At 34.1% G+C, this 19,019-nt stretch overlaps 1 protein-coding gene across 4 annotated transcripts; it reads right to left on the bottom strand.

Annotated features, from left to right (window-relative positions):
- Positions 1-592: 592 nt before the first annotated feature.
- LOC132295249 (uncharacterized) lies at positions 593-11,144 on the bottom strand. Of its 4 annotated transcripts, XM_059793432.1 has the most exons (9): positions 10,612-11,143; positions 10,412-10,464; positions 7,791-7,962; positions 7,509-7,665; positions 7,229-7,432; positions 7,009-7,098; positions 6,796-6,900; positions 1,051-1,413; positions 593-965 (listed from the first exon to the last, which is right to left on the bottom strand). In XM_059793432.1, exons 5-8 carry the CDS (start codon positions 7,235-7,237, stop codon positions 1,078-1,080), a joined length of 540 nt encoding a protein of 179 aa, XP_059649415.1. In that variant the 5' UTR covers positions 7,238-7,432; positions 7,509-7,665; positions 7,791-7,962; positions 10,412-10,464; positions 10,612-11,143; the 3' UTR covers positions 593-965; positions 1,051-1,077. The 4 variants fall into 4 exon arrangements, 3 of the variants coding, with proteins under 3 accessions (XP_059649415.1, XP_059649414.1, XP_059649416.1); XR_009478387.1 differs by having other exon boundaries at positions 593-1,363; XM_059793431.1 differs by having other exon boundaries at positions 593-1,413; positions 10,612-11,144.
- Between the last annotated feature and the right edge of the window lie 7,875 nt (positions 11,145-19,019).

Genomic DNA, 19,019 nt, shown 5'->3' with positions numbered 1-19,019 from the left:
GTTCAAGAGGAAGAAAATGATGAAGAAAGATTGAAGAAGATGGTTGAAGAAACTATTGAAGTCAAACTGGCAATCAATAAGTTAGTTAGCAAAGGAGCTTATCCAAGCAAAAAGGGAGAATGAAGATCTAAGAAAACAGATTAATGAAGGAAAAAGAAAAGATTTTGAAATCGATTCAATCATCACTGAGCCACTACAACAGTTTTGGTTTTTACCAGCGCTTAAAAGCCTTAACAAGCGCTGATTGAATTACCAGCGCTTCTTCAAAAACGCTGGTAAATCCAGTGTCGATAGGTCTTTACCAGCGCTTTTGGAGAAGTGCTGGTAAAGAGCCTTTACCAGTGCTTTTTGGAAAAGTGCTAGTAAAGGGTTATTTGAAAAAAAAAAAAAAAAAATTAATATTTTTTTTCCCATTATTGTTTTTGGAAAAAAATTTCTTCACGGCTACTAAATGCATCCTAACACAAGTCAATATAAAAATACCATTCAAATTTTTTTTACAACCACAAGTTAACCTTGCCAATATGAAAAATACCATCGAAATTGACTACTAAAACCACCACAAGTTAAGCTAGTAAAAAATGTATACTAATACAACCACAAGTTAACCTGTCAATATGAAAATACCATCCAAATTGTCTAGATAAAGGTACTAAATGTCACACAAAAAGAATTAAGAATTTTTAACAAATGTAGTACAAGTTTTTCAAAAAGAACCCATCCAAGGCGAAGGAAATTCAAAAAGCACAGCCACGACCCCATCTTCAACTTCAACAAGTCTTCTTGCCCATTTGATTTGAATTACCCCACATTTTTTATAAATTCATTAAGCGCACATTATAATAAATAAAAATTTAACATATATATAAGAGAAATTAAAAATTCATAACCTTAACTGAATTGGCATCACGACTAGAAAATGGATTTGGGGATACTCTAGGAGGAGCATTTAAAGAATCAGAATCCTTCAAAATAACAAAACAAAATACATGAAATCTTGGCATAAGTAAACATATATTTAGTAAATAGTAAAACTAATAATAAATATACCTGTCCACTATAATTTTGTTGTTGCATCTACATTAACATAGCCACCTGTTGTTGTAAATTTTCCAACTTGTCGTCGTAGTTGGCTCGTAAATTTTCCAACTTGTTGTCATAGTCGGCTTGCATTTTTGAAATCGTCTCCTGCAACTCTACATGTGTAGCGCGTGCCTCCTCCTGAGATTTTTTAGCATTATTAATCAGTTCAGCTTTACTAGGAGAGGGCCCCCAAACATCGCTTAGTGTAGGCCCGAAGCCAAGCATCCGCACACGACCAGTTCTCTCTTCTCCCCTCACAATGGAGAACAAATCATTGGAGCTGCCAATAGGCGAGTCAGAGTAACTTTTTGGAAGTTCTCTTATATTTTCCTACCAAAAAAAAAAAAAGTTTGAACTACCATGACATACTACTATGAAACATCCAGAACTGAAAACCCTAGATTCTAAATAAAGCACAAAAGAACAGAAATCCCAACAAGCTATGTACATGTAATGCTTAAATATACATGTGCATGTATAATATATATATACACACACACACCTAAGCTTTCATGACAAAAACAAAAGAATTTAAATGAAGTAAATAGAGAAAAAAAAAAAAATCAAATTTTTATCAAATTAGTAGTTCTTTTAATACATTATGCTAAAGTATACACTTAATAAAAAATGTAATCGAGTCGTTATAGAAGAGGAAAAATCAAATTAGTAGTCTTTTGAGGTACCAGACATTGTGCTAAAGTATACAATATGATTAAAGAAATTGCCAACTTATGAATACTGTTGTTTATGTCTAAATTTGAATGTCCCATCTAATTGAAGAATCTTATATAGGTAATTGGACAAAAGACTTGGTGTGCAATTATTATTATAGGACACATAATTCTATGTCTTTTATTTAATTAGATTCACTAGGCAAAAGTTGTGAGGGGCGTGAATCTAATTAAAGGATGGATACGAAAGCAATCTATTAGTCTTGTTTTCAGTTCTGAAAAGATTCTCTTAACAAATTAGAATTCTTTTTTTAGGTTTTTTAATTCGCCTAAAAATTTTCTCTAGTTCAGAATCGTATTTAAGTGTTGGTTTTGATAAGGAACGACAACCTAATATGCACTATGTCCAATGATAAAAGAGTAATAAAAATAAATATATATATATATATATATATATATATATATTTTGATGCCTAAACGTTTAAACACGTTCAATTTCGTTTTAGCTACATACTAATTTGGATTTTTTTTAAAAAAATTCCATTTCGATACACGTAGTCCCAATAAAAGTAATCCGAATAAAAAATTAGTCAATAAAGGTTCCTAAATTGTTGATTAATCCCCTTGGACAAGTACCATATTGTCCGATTACTTAATCCAACACTTTTTAAATGGTAAATCATATTTAATCACCAATCTCAATGCAACAGCACATATAATACGCCAATAAAAAACTATGTGTTCAAAAATGTGTGTGAAAATTGTACATCATTTGATAATTGCTCCTTAAGTATTTGAGCCGGCAGTGAATCCTGATGCAAACCAACTACAAACCACCAAGAAATTATTTCATATATTATAAAAGGCTTATATCTAGGATTCAATTATTTAATACAACTTCTTGTTATCTATAATTTACGTACAAATTGCCATGCTTGATGAGATCATATTGAATACAATGGGAGAACTGTCCCAAAACAAGCAAAATCAACAATAATTACAAGTTTACAACATTTTGATTGTTGCGTGAACACGAACAGTGCCCCATGGTTGTAAACGCTGTAAACAAACAATAATTTACGTTGTAAACGTTTTGATTGTTGCATGAACACGAACAGTGCCCAGTGGTTGTCCTCTTAGTAGGAGTTCTCCTTATCATAGGAGTCCATCTATACTTTCTATCTTTTTTTTTTTCTTTTTTTCTGGTATTTAAAATAATTGCATACTTTAAGTAGGATTTACCTGGCCAAAAACTTGACACAACGGAAATGAATACAAACTACAAGCATGTAACTCATGATACCCATCATGATATTATTGCATGCACACTTGTTACTGTTCCAATTTATACTTCTTTAAATATATGTTCTTTTGCTTTATTAGTGGGTTGGTAATAATTACTACTAAATACTTTGGAATTAAGTACTGCTAAAAGTAAGTACTGCTAAGATTCACTAGGCAAAAATTGTGTCCTAGTGAATGCTTATTCAATCAAGCATGAAAACAAGGGTTCATGTATGGGGGACACGCACTTTTGGAATAATATGCATAAAGTTCAGTTTGCATCCAATCTATAACCTTCAGCGCATATCCCATGGCAAGGTAATGGCTTTAGTTACTAATCATTGTTTTGTTAAGCTTTGTTGATTATCTTAAATTCCAATCTATTGTTTATTTGGCATAAGTTATAAAGTTAATCTGATCTCCATAATTTTATCAGCTAATTGATTGACATTATATGTTCTGTATAAATCAAATATAAAATTTTGCATATAATTAAAATGAAGGCTCCTATTAGCAAAATGCTTTTAAAAGCTAAAATAGATTCAAAAAGAAGAGAGAGATTTTACTTCTCTAATCATAATTGTTTTCAATAAAAGAAAAGAAAAAAGAAAAATAGAGGAGGAAAATTACTGTCTCAGCTGATATGATAATGTGCATCTTCTCATGCTTGGACATTTAATGAACCTGAGATAGCATTTTCAAGTTTCATCTATGAATTTGGACTGTCTCGTGTAAAGATTACCAATTTCTGTTTGGGCGTGGTGTTTTAGGAGATGTCTCTCTTTTGTTTTGGTTAACTCCTCTGTAAGCTTTGTTTTGGGTTATGCCCTGTCCAATGGGCTGATCTGTTGTCGAGTGTTGTGGGCCTGTGGAATGCCCCTTGTAATACTATACAGTTTTTTTTTTTTTCTATTTAATCCTTACTTACCCGAAAAAAAAATAATAAAATAAAATAAAGATTACCAATTCCTCACTGTAGCAACGCAGCATATATCAATAATTACTTGATTGGGTGAGTGATAACGATTTCTTAATTAGTTTTTTGAAGATGGAAATCTTTTCAGAACTGAAAAAAAAAAAAAAAAGAATCTGAATTGGATTAGAAATCTGCAGAGATTGAATCTGAAACAATTTTTATCAACATGCCAAGCTTTTTGAAGATGGAAATCTTTTCAGAACTGAAAAAAAAAAAAAAAAAAAGGAATCTGAATTGGATTAGAAATCTGCAGAGATTGAATCTGAAACAATTTTTACCAACATGCCAAGTTTTTTGAAGATGGAAATCTTTTCAGAACTGAAAGAAAAAAAATAAAAAATAAAAAAAAAAATAAAAAAAGAAGAATCTGAATTGGATTAGAAATCTGCAGAGATTGAATCTGAAACAATTTTTATAAACATGCCAAGCTTTTTGAAGATGGAAATATTGTGATAAACTATCAACTCAAATTTCTATCTTCAAAAAACTTGTTTGTTGAGGGATTTACTTATTATCCTTAAAGAGTGGGGCCAAGAGAAGTATTTGGGCAGGGAGGTATTCAGTTTTATTGAAGATAATATTGCAAAGAAAATAAGGGGATGGAAAGGAAATTTTTTTGTCGCCTAGCAGTAGAAAGGTGTTAAAAGCTATGCTTACCCTCTTATGCAATATCTTACTTCAAGCTCCCGAAATTTTTTTATGACAGGTTGAAGAAAAATGGTTTCAGTTTTGGTGGGCTGTTTGGGAGGAAAAGTTTAAAACTCGTTGAATTAGTTGGGATTGTATGGTGAAACCTAAGTCATGCGGTGGGTTGGGTTTCCGGGATGTGGAGGCTTTCAACCTTACTCTTCTAGCTTATATGGGGTGGAGATTTCAAGTGCAGAAGACTGATTTGTTGTTTGAAGTTTTGAAAGGAAAGTATTTTCCTTCCTTAGATTTTTTGAAAGCTGGGAAGGGGCATAATCCATCTTGGGTTTGGAGAAGTATCTTGGCAGCTAGAGCAGTGATGGAAAAGGGGTTGCCACTAAGGTAGGAAATGGGAAAAGTATTTTTTGTTGGGAGGATAATTGGATTCCTCAATCAAAAAAATTTAGGCCATCCACCGTTGCTGATTTATTTTTAGGCTTTTCGAGTTTTAGATCTCATTGATGTTCGGACTAATCCTGGAAGCCTACTCTCATTTCTCAGGTACTTTGCTCTTCTGATGCTCAAAAAATTCTCTAACTTCCACTTAGTGTAGTGGAACAAGAAGATAAAATGGTATCAGGATATGATAAAAGGGGTATGTAGTAGCTTTGGAGCTTTGTAAAGGGCGGGATCAAGGTAGCAGTGAAAATCATTAATTATTTCAGAATTGAGCTTGAACTGCTTTGGTTAATTATGTGCATTTTTTCTTGAGTGTTGGATTATTGAGTATTGGCAGACTACTACTATGCACAAGGTCAAATAAGTTAAGAATAAATTTTTGATATCTATTTCATTTGAGAATAAAGATGTATTCTCCAAATTCAAAAGATTCTTGAATTGGAGGATGTGATTAGGGTGTGGGCTATATCACTAATAATATTATGGTGATGTTATGTAATGGAGGATGCACGTTGTTTTTACATTTTTCTTATTTGGTGTGTCCTGCGAATTCGGAGGATGTATCATTACTCTTTAACAAAACTAACAAGATATCTGTAAGTTTTCACAATGATACATCATATAAGGATCTGTATTTGTTTCGGGGTGAATCTACAAATCTATAAAGCATTGTTAATTTATTTTTAAAATATAAGATATTTAAACACGTAATTAGTAATATAAGTTTCAAGCTATAAATTTTTTCTATGACAGTCTAATTTGTCGAGTGGAAGTTGTTTCCAATTAATCTGATTTTCTTCCACGACCTTGTTATAGGCCAAAGTGGTCAAATTGATTTCTAATTACATAGAGTAATATTAAAAAAGAAAATAAAAAACTTTGCCTCCCAAAGTTATGACTTATATTTCTAAATTTGTGCACCTTTGTTTTTTTCTGTAACTTGATACGAGAAAAATTAGGATGCTCAAGCAAATATTAATGTTTTTACCTTAGAAAAGCTAAATTGAAATAAAATCTATGCAAATCAATAGAGGTATGTTCTTCGAAGAGATAACAATATTACTAAATACCAATTCATCTAGCATGATTACGTTCGAGATTTATAAAGTTCTCAAATGGGTGTAATAGCATCGTTACATTGAATTATTGAAACCTTTTATACACATATTTATCTATATACTCTATAATATAGATATATAGAGATAAATTTGTGGTTGAAAACTACTATAAATTGTTGCCTCTCATCAACTGGGAATTGCAAATCAAGAGATCCAAGTGTTGAAAGCTTGTAGAGTTGATTGTTTATCACAATAATTACAATGATCATCATGAACAAGTGTTTAGTGGCCCTTTACGTAGCTTGTATATAATATTTGAAGTTGTCTACATTCAAAAGACTATTGCCACAATATATGAGTAACAAATTAACACAAACAACAAACAACAAACAACAAATAGCAAATACTTCTTCTCCACAACACAAATCAATCAACAAGAAGCCTCCACATACAATGATCCCATACTCCCATGCTTTTCAACAAATACAAGAAAGTAAATTGCCTCCACATGGGCCGATGATTTAAAAATTGGTCACTTCAAGGCACATGACCCCCTAATATAGCGTAAAGAGTTTAAAAATTGGTCACTTCAAGGCACATGACCCCCTTTTTGCAAAATGGAAGCGTGAAAACTTACAATCATCTCCGAAGCAGCAGCATCAGTAGCTTTGCCATCCTTATTTACATGTGTGCGGATGAATAAATCTGCACGAGAAAGCTGAATACCTTCGTCTTCCTCAATCTATAAAAGAATACATTGTAATATATATTATTTACCACTAACATTTATAATCATTCAACGACATAAGAATTGAAATAATTTATATTTTCCATAAAAACTTCAACCTACCTCGGCAGAAATACGTGCAAAGCTTTTTGTCCCTGTAGTATGCATCATTGTCTGCTTCCCACGACGTTCTTTATTTTTTTTGTTAACCTTCTACAAAAAGTGAGAAAAAGTAAAAGTTCTTTGAGCAAAGAACATTCCACCTAAAATAATGACTGAAAACATATAAACTATAAATTCAACTCATTGACTTCAAAAAACATTGTGATAGATGGAGGATTACCTTCGCCATAGGCGTACCCCAATGCCTAACCAAAAATTCCCCATGCTCCTTTTCAACATTAGGTGGTAGGTTTGCCAATCTTTCTTCATCTGTATCCCTAACTGAGTAGTATTGATTTTTTAACTCACACTTGTACCCCTTCTATTTTTTTTCGATGGAGGATATTGTCCACTGTTTTGTCATGATTCCCACATCATATTTTCCCTGAAAATGTGATAATTGTTGTATGTTAGTCCAATTTTTCCATAAAAATTATTTTAATGTTATGGAAGGGTTTTACCTTTACAATGTTCCACATATCCTCCTTCAGCTGTTTAGGCATCTCCCACCAAGTTTTGTAGCACAAAGGAGCTAATTCACCCTTTCGGGCAAGTGTTCCCAGATAATTAGTTTATGTACCACTCCCAGGACCGATCGGCTGTCCAAACTTATTAACCCTAAACAAAAATTAACAATTGTAGATGTTTAGTACAAAAATAAAGATAGAAATCCTTTTTTCTCCTTCATATTGAATATAGTCTAATTATGTAAACTATATAAGATGATCTATATATATATGTACCTTAAAGGTAATAAGGTTTTCGCGTCTATGATATTTTTGCATCGTGTTGGACCCCGTCTCTTCTTCGGCGGTGGTTGGGATGATTTTGAAGTTGAAGCTTTGGTATTTTGTTCACTCACTTTTTCCACTTCACTAACCGTTCGTTTCATTGTTAACTTATTATTTATCCTTCCTAGAAAAGCAAACAAAAAAGTGAGAATTCAGTTAAGAGAATGCAATCAAATTGTTAAAAAAAGACAATAAAATTGTAATTCAACACAACATCTAAACATCAGCACTGGCAATTTAATAACTATGACATAGTGGTAATTATTGACTCTTGTTCCAGGTCAAAGTATTAAGTTGGATCCAATGCAACTGATTACAAGCCAATCTGTAATGCCATCGAGAATCGATGAATAAAATAGCTAATGGACGATAGATATATAGTTGAGCAAGATCAACAATTCAGTCAAAATCTTTGCTCGAAGACGGCATGATGGCTTGGTTTGTTCAAAACAAACCATGCCGGAGAAGTCATCGGGAGTTTTGAAAGTTTTGGTATCTTTTAAATTGATGAAAGAAGATGAAGAAGGAAATGTCAAAGCCATTCTCTTTTTTCTTGGTGTTTTGAAGAGATAAGAGAGGGATTTGTAAGAATTGATGAAGGCATTGAGGGTATATTTATAGAAGAAAAAGTATATTTAGGTTTGAAGGAGACGATGTTGGTGGGCTCTGGTTTAAAAGGGAAAAAGTGCAAAAATCATTATCTGCTCACCTTTTCAAAGTCATATTTCTTAATGTGCAATTACCATTTCAAGTCATACTTCTTCATGTGCAAGTTAAATGCAGGGACTGAAAAGGGATGATTTTTTATGGGTTTTAAATTTCTGTGGTCACTATCAGATATATGTCTCTGTTGTGGTATATTCTATGAAGAGTAAATTAGTAATCATAGAGTTTTTAATTTGCACAAAGTAGTTCCTGTACCCCACATATGACTTTTAGGACAGTAAAGGTTTCTTTAATCTCATGAGATTGTGAAGTATCAGCTCTAGGACTTGCACATTGATTATTTAATTACCGACCTGTCTATAATATCTTGAGATGATACAGCCCCTTGAAGATATCTTGGGCTTATATTAGCTACACCTGTCGTAGTTTAGATTAAATTTTCAGTGCTTTACGGTTATTTAGTTTAAGTTGGTCAATTGGCCATTATATAGGTTTATCTGCGTGCCTCAGATTAGATAAAAGATGTAGATATTTTAGACTGTATTAATGTGCCATTATTGGTTTATCTGCTTACCTCAGATTAGATAAAAGACGTAGATATTCTAGATTGTATTAATGTGCCATTATAGGTTTATCTGCATGCCTCAGATTAGATAAAAGATATAGATCTTCTGGATTGTATTAATGTGCCGACCAAAGGTGTTATTTTTTTCCTATTCCCTCTATTTTCAAAATATTCTTACTCAAATTTAAGTTTGCCAATTTGTTTGAGATCATTTTGTTTACCATAAATAGTATCTTTTATACTTCTATTTGAACGTCTAGCTCCACCTCCACTTCTTCAAGATACTATGATAACACTTCTATTACCGTGCTATGCTAACCTTACAATGACTTTGCTAATCATTATTTTTTCTTAGTTGGTACTCTCTCACACACACATGCCTCATAAACAATTTCTCATACCTCAATAACTTTTGTTCCTTCAATTTTGATTTAAAAAATAAAGTGGGAATTTGCACATATAGCTACAGGAGAAAGGAAATTAGGTGGTCAGTTTCCTCCAAATATTCGGCCATATATCTTGGTGTATAATATAACAATGGACGATTTAGCTTTCGCCACAACCTGCAAACCCCACAAACTTAGCTAAGTTCCCTTTGGTCGACATATATGTGGATGAAAAAACATTTTAAATTCTCAGTGTTGTTTGCATTTGGTTGGTTTAGGATAACATGATTGGAGGGTTTTTCCAAGGAAAAGTGTGTGGTGGTAACAAATTCTGAAAAACATTTTAAATTCAGAATTTCCTTTTTATAGCAAATTAATCTCAACTAAGAGTTACAACAAATTATAAAATAATCAAGGAATACAGTACTTAAGACACAATAACAGTAATATAGAATAAAATCAGTGGTCGGCCCTATAGTAACAATAAAAAATCATGTAGTTAGAAATTTTATCCCACTACGGAGAGTAATTTTATATTCATCCGTCTAAGTCGACATTGATGATTGCACGATTGCACTAATTCTAATCATGAAAGAAATACATTCCAAATATAATGAATAAGTATAACCCAGAAAAGCACGAAACTTCAGCATATATTCATCAACGCATGTCTGAAGAGGGGAAAAAATTTTATACACAGAATATAAAATTAATAAACCCTAAAACAAATTTGCATGTATATATATATGGAGGCGAATTACAAATAGATATGAATAAATTTTGAAACTTTTCTGAATTCAGCGGTTGAAATCAAAGATCCAAATCCTCCAACCTCGACCTGGATTTTGATTGATAAATTTATTGACGAAACTAAAAACAATAATTTTCCCGGCAACACAAAACAACTAAAATCTGGAAGCCCAATTTGTAAAAGCTACGAAAATAGATAGACCTACCTGAAATGTGAAACGATCGCAATCGAGGCTTTGAAGTCAATGGATATAATAGACTGAAAAAAATATTTCAATCAGAACCATAATAAGAATCATAAACCAAAAATTAGAAAAACCTAAAGATTATTTTAGTTATGGAGATTTCCCTATATATATATATAATATCGACAAAGAGAAAGCTTCAAGAGAAAGGGGGTACTTACCAACAAGAGAGAGAGGATGAGTAGGATCCGTGAGGGGAAGAGAGAGAATTTGAAATTGAGGTACTTCCGTTAATTGGGGGTTCACTTGCTACACCAGTTAGGGAAGGGGGAATGTGATGTTCACCGGATACACTATTGACTTAGTGACTGAACTAGGGGATCCATCTTGTTTATCGCCGGATAACTCTATGAAACAGAAGGGACGGGACGGGCAGGACGAAGAGAGTTACCTCATAGGGAATCGGAGATTGAGATCGTTTAGATGGAGGTTTTTCAGATGGAAAAACGGCCTCTGAAACGCAGGTGGAAGAATTGCTTCAGCTGAGAAATGGTGGTGGAGAGAGAGGGATGAGAGAGAGAGAGCCTACGATGAGCTAAAGTAATGGAGATCGAGCGTGAGAGATCAAGACGGAGCAGATCGAGATAGCAGAGAGGAAGAGAAGGCTGAGGGACGAACCAAAAGGGGAGATGGATAAATTAGGGCTAAATCAAATTGAAATGGAAAAGTGGAATATAGTGTTTTAATGGAACAAAAGAAAACGACGCAGTTTAGACATGTAATATTCTACATGCATAAATAAGCGGAGGGAAAAGAGTGGAGGGAAGGAGAAAAAATTGGAGGGAATGGAAGGGTGCTATACCAGCGCTTTCCCTTAAAGGGCCGATACTGTAATACTAATACCAGCGCTTTTTCTTAAAGTGCGGGTACTGTAACACCAATACCAGCAACACCAATACCAGCGCTTTCCCTTAAAGCGCTAGTACTCACCAACACCAGCACTTCAATAGAAGAAGCGCTGGTACTGTAACACCAATACCAGCGCTTTTCGTTAAAGCGCTGGTACTATAACACCTACACCAACGCTTCTATTGAAGTGCTGGTAATGTAACACCAATACCAGCGCTTTTCCTTAAAGCGCTGGTATTGTAACACCTACACCAGTGCTTCAGTAGAAGCGTTGGTACTGTATCACCTATACCAGCGCTCTTCCCAAGAGCACTGGTAAAAGACTAATATGTTGTAATGAGCTTACCAAGAAGATCATCATTCTTGAAGATAAGGTAAGTAGTGCTAACTCCTTGAAAGAATATCTTGGTCTAAAAATTGATTATCTTGAACTTGAATTGCAAGCTGCACAAGATAAACTGAAAGGTTTCACTATGGGTCAAGTAAATTTAAACAAGATGATCAACATGGGTAAGAATGTAAATGATAAAACTGGGTTATGTTTTGTTAAAGGCTCATCTAGTAGTCAAGGTAAAACAATTTTTGTTAAACCTGCTGATAATTCTATGCCTGATCTATGTTTGCCTGATGCATTGCATTATGATATGTCTTATGTGCTTATACTGTTGCATTGCACTTTTTGTGGTAAGAATGGACATAAATATCACTCATGTTTTCATAGGAAAAAGAAAGATTTTTCTAAAATCCATTCTCATGATGTTCATGCAAAGAAAAATGTGTGTTCTAAGAATAAAAAGAATTTTGTGTCACTTAAGAATTCTAAAACTGAAAATTTGCCTAAGAAAGAGGTAAAATGTGAAAAAGAATTTCAGGAAGTGAGAGTGAAAACTATGTGTATCAAAAAAGTTGATTTGATCAATTATATGCCTGTTAAGTTCGTGGAACTAGTTTCCAAAAGGACTTCACCTTCAAACTAAGTCCTAGGATATTTAGTGATCATGGTTTATGCTTACATTCAAATTTTGTTACCATTGGATCACTTGTTAGGGTTTGGTTTATGTGTTGAGTTTTGATCATATTCATCATGATACATGTGTGAAAATTCTTTCAATGAATTTATAATCTATCTTTGAACGCAAATTGAGACACATGATGATTTGATAAAATAGATTATTGGCTTCTAATCTATACAATGAAAGAAAATTTGCATTGATTGGGAGATTTTTAGATTTGAATCTCTTGAGTTCATAGTTTTTGTGCACTAGTCCATCTTTGAAAATTTTGATTGAAAATCTTTGAATTGTTGACTAGGATTTATTGATCACAAATACTATAAAGGTTATTATTTGAAGAAAAAAAAATAGGAGCTTAAAAAAAATGAAAATATTCAACATAAAAAGAAAAGAAAATTAAAAAATTGTTGAATTCATTGTTAAGGAAAAGGCTATCTATTGAGAATTGATCGAAAGCTCCCATTAGACTTTGAAGATGAGCAATTGAGTAAAAAGAAAGGTGGAGATAAGTTAAATTGGGGTATTATTGTCTGTTCTTTAGAGTGAAAGCCACCTTACTTAGAAAAATTGCTCAAAAATAATTTTATCTTGATGTTTTTTGATCCATATGGTTTAGACAATAATTTGTTGAAATTCAATTGAAAATTGATGAGATTGGATTTCACACACACACATGAACTTACTAGATTAATTTCTAAATTTTTCAACAAAATTTGCAAAGTGGATTTCATATTGTGATTACTTTCTGAGAGTTAAAATTATTTGAAAAATCTGTGGAGTCAAAAATTTGTGCACTTAGATACTCTTTAAAATTCCCTGAAAAGTTTTGAATCATGTGTTGACTCGAAGAATTAAATGATCAGTAATTTGTTGCTCTTAAAATAAATAAAAAAATTTGAAAATTTTGAAAAATTCAAAAAGATTTTTGATTTTTTTAGTTTTTAGATTTTTTGTGTTTATTTTAATCACTGAGAGTTTTCGAAAATTCTGGAAAAGAAAAGAAATTTTTCTTGTGCCTTGAACAGGTTCCAAAGTGGCTGAACCAGCTCAAGAGGTCCTTGGTTTCAAACCAAAAGGATAGTAAGTCTTTAACTGGTTCCACTTACAAAATTTTGGATTTATAATCCATTGCAAATTTTCAGTAATCATTCTGAACACAATCCAATATCTTAGATAATTGTAAATTGTTGTAGCACCAGGACACCCGGTCCACTGTCATTAAACGTCTATAGTCCTCACCCAACACCCCACATTCATCATACTGAGGACAGAGCAGTGAATCACATGATATCAATCGTCGATCTACATATGATGACAAGGTTTAGAAGACTGACGCACTTCACTACATCAAGCCAGCCTAGTTCCTGGTCTCTCTCCCCCAGCCAGTACCTGACCCCTCAGGCATTGGTTGTCCAAGACCAATGCCCGATCATCCAAGACCATAGCCTGGTAGGTCTCTACACACTAGGAGGACTTTAAGTCCAATAAAGTTTCTACAATCAATGAGTTCACCACGTCCAAGGTGGTCCCATGCCCAATGAGCTTTTTAACTATTGAGCACCAAGGATGGTCTCTTCTACCAGAAACCAAGCCTAGTCTCGTGTACATCAAGTTTAGCGGGTCTCTGCCACTATACCTACAATGCAGGGCGAGCATAAAGGATAAGCTCACGAAACTCAAAAATTTTACTCCCTTATTAAAGGGCAAGCTCATTGAGCTATAAAATATATATATATATATATATAGCATATTCCCTTATTAAAAGGAAAGCTTAGAAAGCTCGGGTCAAACGTCCCTTTATTAAAGGGATGAGCGGAGTGAAACTCGTAAAAACTATCCCTTTATTAAAAGGGTGAGCTGAGTAAAGCTCTAAAAAATTAAACCCGTTATTAAAACGGCAGGCTGGGTGAAGCTCGAAATTATTACTTCCCTTATCAAAGGGGCGAATTGAGTGAAACTTGTAAAACTTATTCCCTTATTAAAGGGATGTCTTGAGTAAAGCTCGTAAAACACATATAAATATATATAGTGTGTTGATTCCCAAAGGAATCCAACTATCACCGTCCATTGGTGTTGTTGAGTGTGGGATTTGAACCCATACCTTTAAATGGTTGTTCACCTTGGGAATAATAGCTGAGGCAGAACTATTCACCTCAGGAACATTACCCCAAGGTAAAGTCGAGGTAGAACTCTTCACCTAGGGAACATTACCTCGAGGTAAAAAAAATAAAAAAAAAATTATTGTTCACCTCAAGAATAGTACCTGAGGTAGAACTGATAACCATATACGTATTATTTCCAAAGAGAATAAAGTGATCATGTGGTTGTATTTGTATGTCGCCTTCAGGAATTTGTAACCCATACAAAAAAAAAAAAAAATGGATTCCAAAGAGAATCAGGCAATCACGTGGTGGTGGGATTTAAATTCACACCCCTTTCACGTAAAAACTTTTGGATACCTCGGGAATAGTAACCTTAGGTAATAAAAAAAGTCACGTATTTTCACATCGGGAATCAGTACACTGAGGTAAAAAAAAAAAAAAAAAAAAAAAAAAAAAAAAAAAAAATTGACCTAGTATTCACCTCAGGAAATGTAACTGAGGTGAAACTGTTCACCTCAAATTCCAAAGAGAATCAAGCAATCACGTTACCTCCGACAAAAATCAGGGTGGAATTCGAACTCACGCCCTTTCATGCCACAACTTTTGGCACATCGGGAATAGTATTCGAGGTTAATATATATATACTCCAAAGAAATTTGTCATTTCTCAACGAAAAGTTGTGCAAGGTGGGATTTGAACTCACGGCCTTTCATAACGTTTGTCAACATTGGGAATAGTAACCGAGGTAAAAAAAAAAATCATGGGAATAGTACTCGAGGTACTATTCACGTCAGGAATAGTATCCCAAAAAAAAAAAAAAAAAAAAAAAAAAAAAAAAACACTTTGATGTTTCCTAGTCTGACACTTTAATATTTCTTAATCTGTTTCGAACAAGGAAATAAGGGCAACTGATGGGAAAAAAGTAACCCAAATTTTGACCAACATCTTAACCAATGAGTTCTTTTTTACTCTTTTTCATAGAAAAGAGGATAACAACAACATACACTAAGGAGGAGGATGTTATGATTCAGTTTACGAAAAGTAGGAGAGTCAGTTAAAGAAGATAAACCAAATCTCCCCAATCGAAATCTACGCAACTGATTGGATGTAACGACCCACTCCACCACATGGTATGATATTGTCCGCTTTGGGCCTGAGACCGCACGGTTTTGCTCTTGGGCTTTACCCCAAAAGGCCTTATACCAATTGGAGATGACACACTTACATATAAGCACTTCATCTTTCCTCTACCCAGGCGATGTGGGACTGTACACCCGTAGCTCGCCAGTGTAGTAGCCTGACAGTGTCTCTCGCACCCGCCCACGGCACACCCGCCCACAAGGTCATCATAATCCACCCCCCTTAGAGGCCTGACGTCCTCGTCGGCACACTTCCGGCTGAGTCAGGCTCTGATACCATTTGTAACGACCCATTTCATCACATGGTATGATATTGTTCGCTTTGGACCTAAGCCCGCACGGTTTTGCTCTTGGGCTTTACCCCAAGAGGCCTCATACCAATTGGAGGTGACACACTTACATATAAGCACTTCACCTTTCCTCTACCCAGGCGATGAGGCCTTTTGGGGTAAAGCCCAAAAGCAAAACCGTGCAGGCTCAGGCCCAAAGCAGACAATATCATACCATGTGATGAAGTGGGTCGTTACAAATGGTATCAGAGCCTGACCCAGCCGGAAGTGTGCCGACGAGGACGTCGGGCCTCCAAGAGGGGTAGATTGTGATGACCTTGTAGGCGGGTGTGCCGTGGGCGGGTGCGAGAAACACTGTCAAGCTACCACACTGGCGAGCTACGGGTACACAGTCCCACATCGCCTGGGTAGAGGAAAGGTGAAGTGCTTATATGTAAGTGTGTCATCTCCAATTGGTATGAGGCCTTTTGGGGTGAAGCCCAAGAGCAAAACCGTGCAGGCTCAGGCCCAAAGCAGACAATATCATACCATGTGGTAGAGTGGGTCGTTACACTGGATCTGGAGGCAACCTTAAATATGGTAGAGAGTCATTAAATAAGGTATGAGAAAAACTCATGACCATTTAATACAGAATGGCTTTTTTGTCATACGATTCCAACCATTGACTTGATCGTCGGAGGGTCTTCAGCCGGCATCCCACCGGTGTCATTCGAGGTGACATAATCTCCATTGTTTTGTAGGTAAACACCGTCATTTCTGGTCATGAGGATTTTTGCATTAACAATATAAATTAAGAGCAGTGCTACACATTTTGAATTAAAATTTGAGATTTGATTTTGAATCTATGTGGCGATAGTTAAAAAGACATTAATGTCCTCTAATTTAATACGTATTACACTGAAGTCTTTTATACATTTGTGTTTCCTATTTTAGCAAACATAACGAAACGAATTGTCAATTGAAGGAAAAGAAAATAACAAATAATTACACTAAGTTTTCTCTCTCTATCTTTAATTTATTTTCCTCTACTAATCTTTTTCAATATATATATATACAAGTGTGTATATATATATATATTCTCTTATGCACTCTCCTATGTTTTTCAACAACTCTATATATTTATTGGGTATGTCTTTAAAATTTAATCATAATTAGAAAATACCAAATCAAAATATAATTATAAAAAAAAATTAAATGAATTATGTAAATTAAGGTTCTTAATAACCAGAAAGAGATCACTCATTCATGATAAAAATTTGTAAATTTTAATTTTAATTATTTAAAAATTTAATAGAAAGAGTCTCCAAAAAGAAAATATACATAGGCAAGATTGAATTCAAGTTATTAAGTTATATTAGGGTTTGGATTCTATAATCATAAGTTTTGCTATTTTTTCTCTCTTTTCTATATTAATATTTTTTCTATATCAAAAAAATTACTTTTAAAATATACAAAGCAGCCAAATAAGTTGACAACTAAGCAGCCACTTAATTCAAGATAAAATCTTAAATTAAAATTCGTGAAGTATAGCATTTTCATAAATTAATGACCTTGAATCAGTATTGAGATCTTTAGTGAACTTATTCACTTTCCACTGTGTTGGACATAATAATTAATATTAAATCTTAAAGTATTATAATTAATAGGGTAAAATGCAATAAACCCCCCGAAACTACAAAAAAAACCCCTAAACTATGTTTTTGTTGCATTTTACCCCACTAAAACATATTATGGTACCGAAAAAATCAAAAGACCATGTTACCCTTTTAAAAAACGACAAAGTTTCAAGCTTGATACACTTGACTTACTGATTTGGAATATAAAATTTCAAGAACTAATTAAATAGTGCCAACACACAAGAGATAAGCCTATTTGTCTCTTTATTGCAATCATTACATTTTAGAGAGAGAGAAGAGCGAGAGAGGTAAAAGACAGGGGAGGAAAATGAAAACGAATGGAACGGGGAAGGAAGATGATGATGAAGAATTGAGAGAGTACAGGGTAACATGAGAGAAAGATGAAGAAGAAATTAAGAGCCATAACAATCCTTTGGCTGTTGAGTGCTCGTCGTCGTCTTCTTCACTGGCCGCAAAAGCGATTAGAGTTCATCTGGGTATCACGATTCTTCTGCCTCCTTTATTTGTGGCCATTATGTTTATGTGAAACAAAACCCCCACATAAACCCACAACCACCACCACCACACACCGTAAAAATCCAATTGAGCCATACAAACCCACTACCCCCACCCCTGTAATGTTCTGGTTTTTCACCATTTTTCTTTTTTCTGGAATTTCTGTTTTTACGAGGGCATTTTTGTCTTTTCTCGTTTTATGTGACGGCCACCGTGGGGTGTGCCGAGAGTTTCTGAGAATTGGTTGAGGCATTTCCTTGAGTTTAGGACTCTTGGAAATGCAATGGTTGCCATTTCAACATTTTTTTCTTTTTTCGGGTCGAAAGATCTCGGGTGGGACCCGCTACCGGAATCTTTGTGTACAGGAGTTGTGTTACAGGTTCATTACACTTCTTGCATATTTATTTTGTGCATAATTGTTTAGTTGTAAGTTAAATAAATTGTGTGGTTGAAATTAATTGCATATATATATATATATATATGGAAAAGAAAAGGATAGATATTTTTGTATTTTAGTGGTAGGACCCACCACTAACCCTTTAGTGGCCAAGAGGCCATTCTTAGCCTCATTGTTCTCTCTCTATTTCTATCCCCGGCTGTATCTCTCTCCCTCTACATTTTCCTTTTATTTTCCTTTCTTCAAGCTTTCAGGGCTTGATTAGAGCCTAGCCTTTGGGAATTTGTTGGTACCACCTTAGGCAAAGTCGGAGAGCTCGATGAGGCTGTCATTTTGATAGGAGCCAAACACCATTTTACAAACCATGTCTTAGGGTTCCAAATCTATAATGGCATGCCAAATGACAAATTCACCTCATGATATTATGCACAATACAATATCACAAATTTATCAATTCAAGTCATGCCTTAATAACAAGTTCTATTTACTAATTATCAACATTTAGCGATAGGCTCATAAATTAATCACAATTTATAATTCATAAGAACATAGAATTATTATCACAAAAATATAGCAATTCAAGTCAATTAGAATTGCATATAACACTAATAATTCTACTAGAATTCTATATTACTACCACATGTGAA

Source organism: Cornus florida, unplaced genomic scaffold (assembly GCF_030987335.1).
Source record: "Cornus florida cultivar Cherokee Brave unplaced genomic scaffold, ASM3098733v1 CherokeeBrave_3.0.0_Hap2_Chr02, whole genome shotgun sequence".
Taxonomy (NCBI): Eukaryota; Viridiplantae; Streptophyta; class Magnoliopsida; order Cornales; family Cornaceae; genus Cornus; species Cornus florida.
This window is presented reverse-complemented; position numbering and strand designations above follow the sequence as displayed.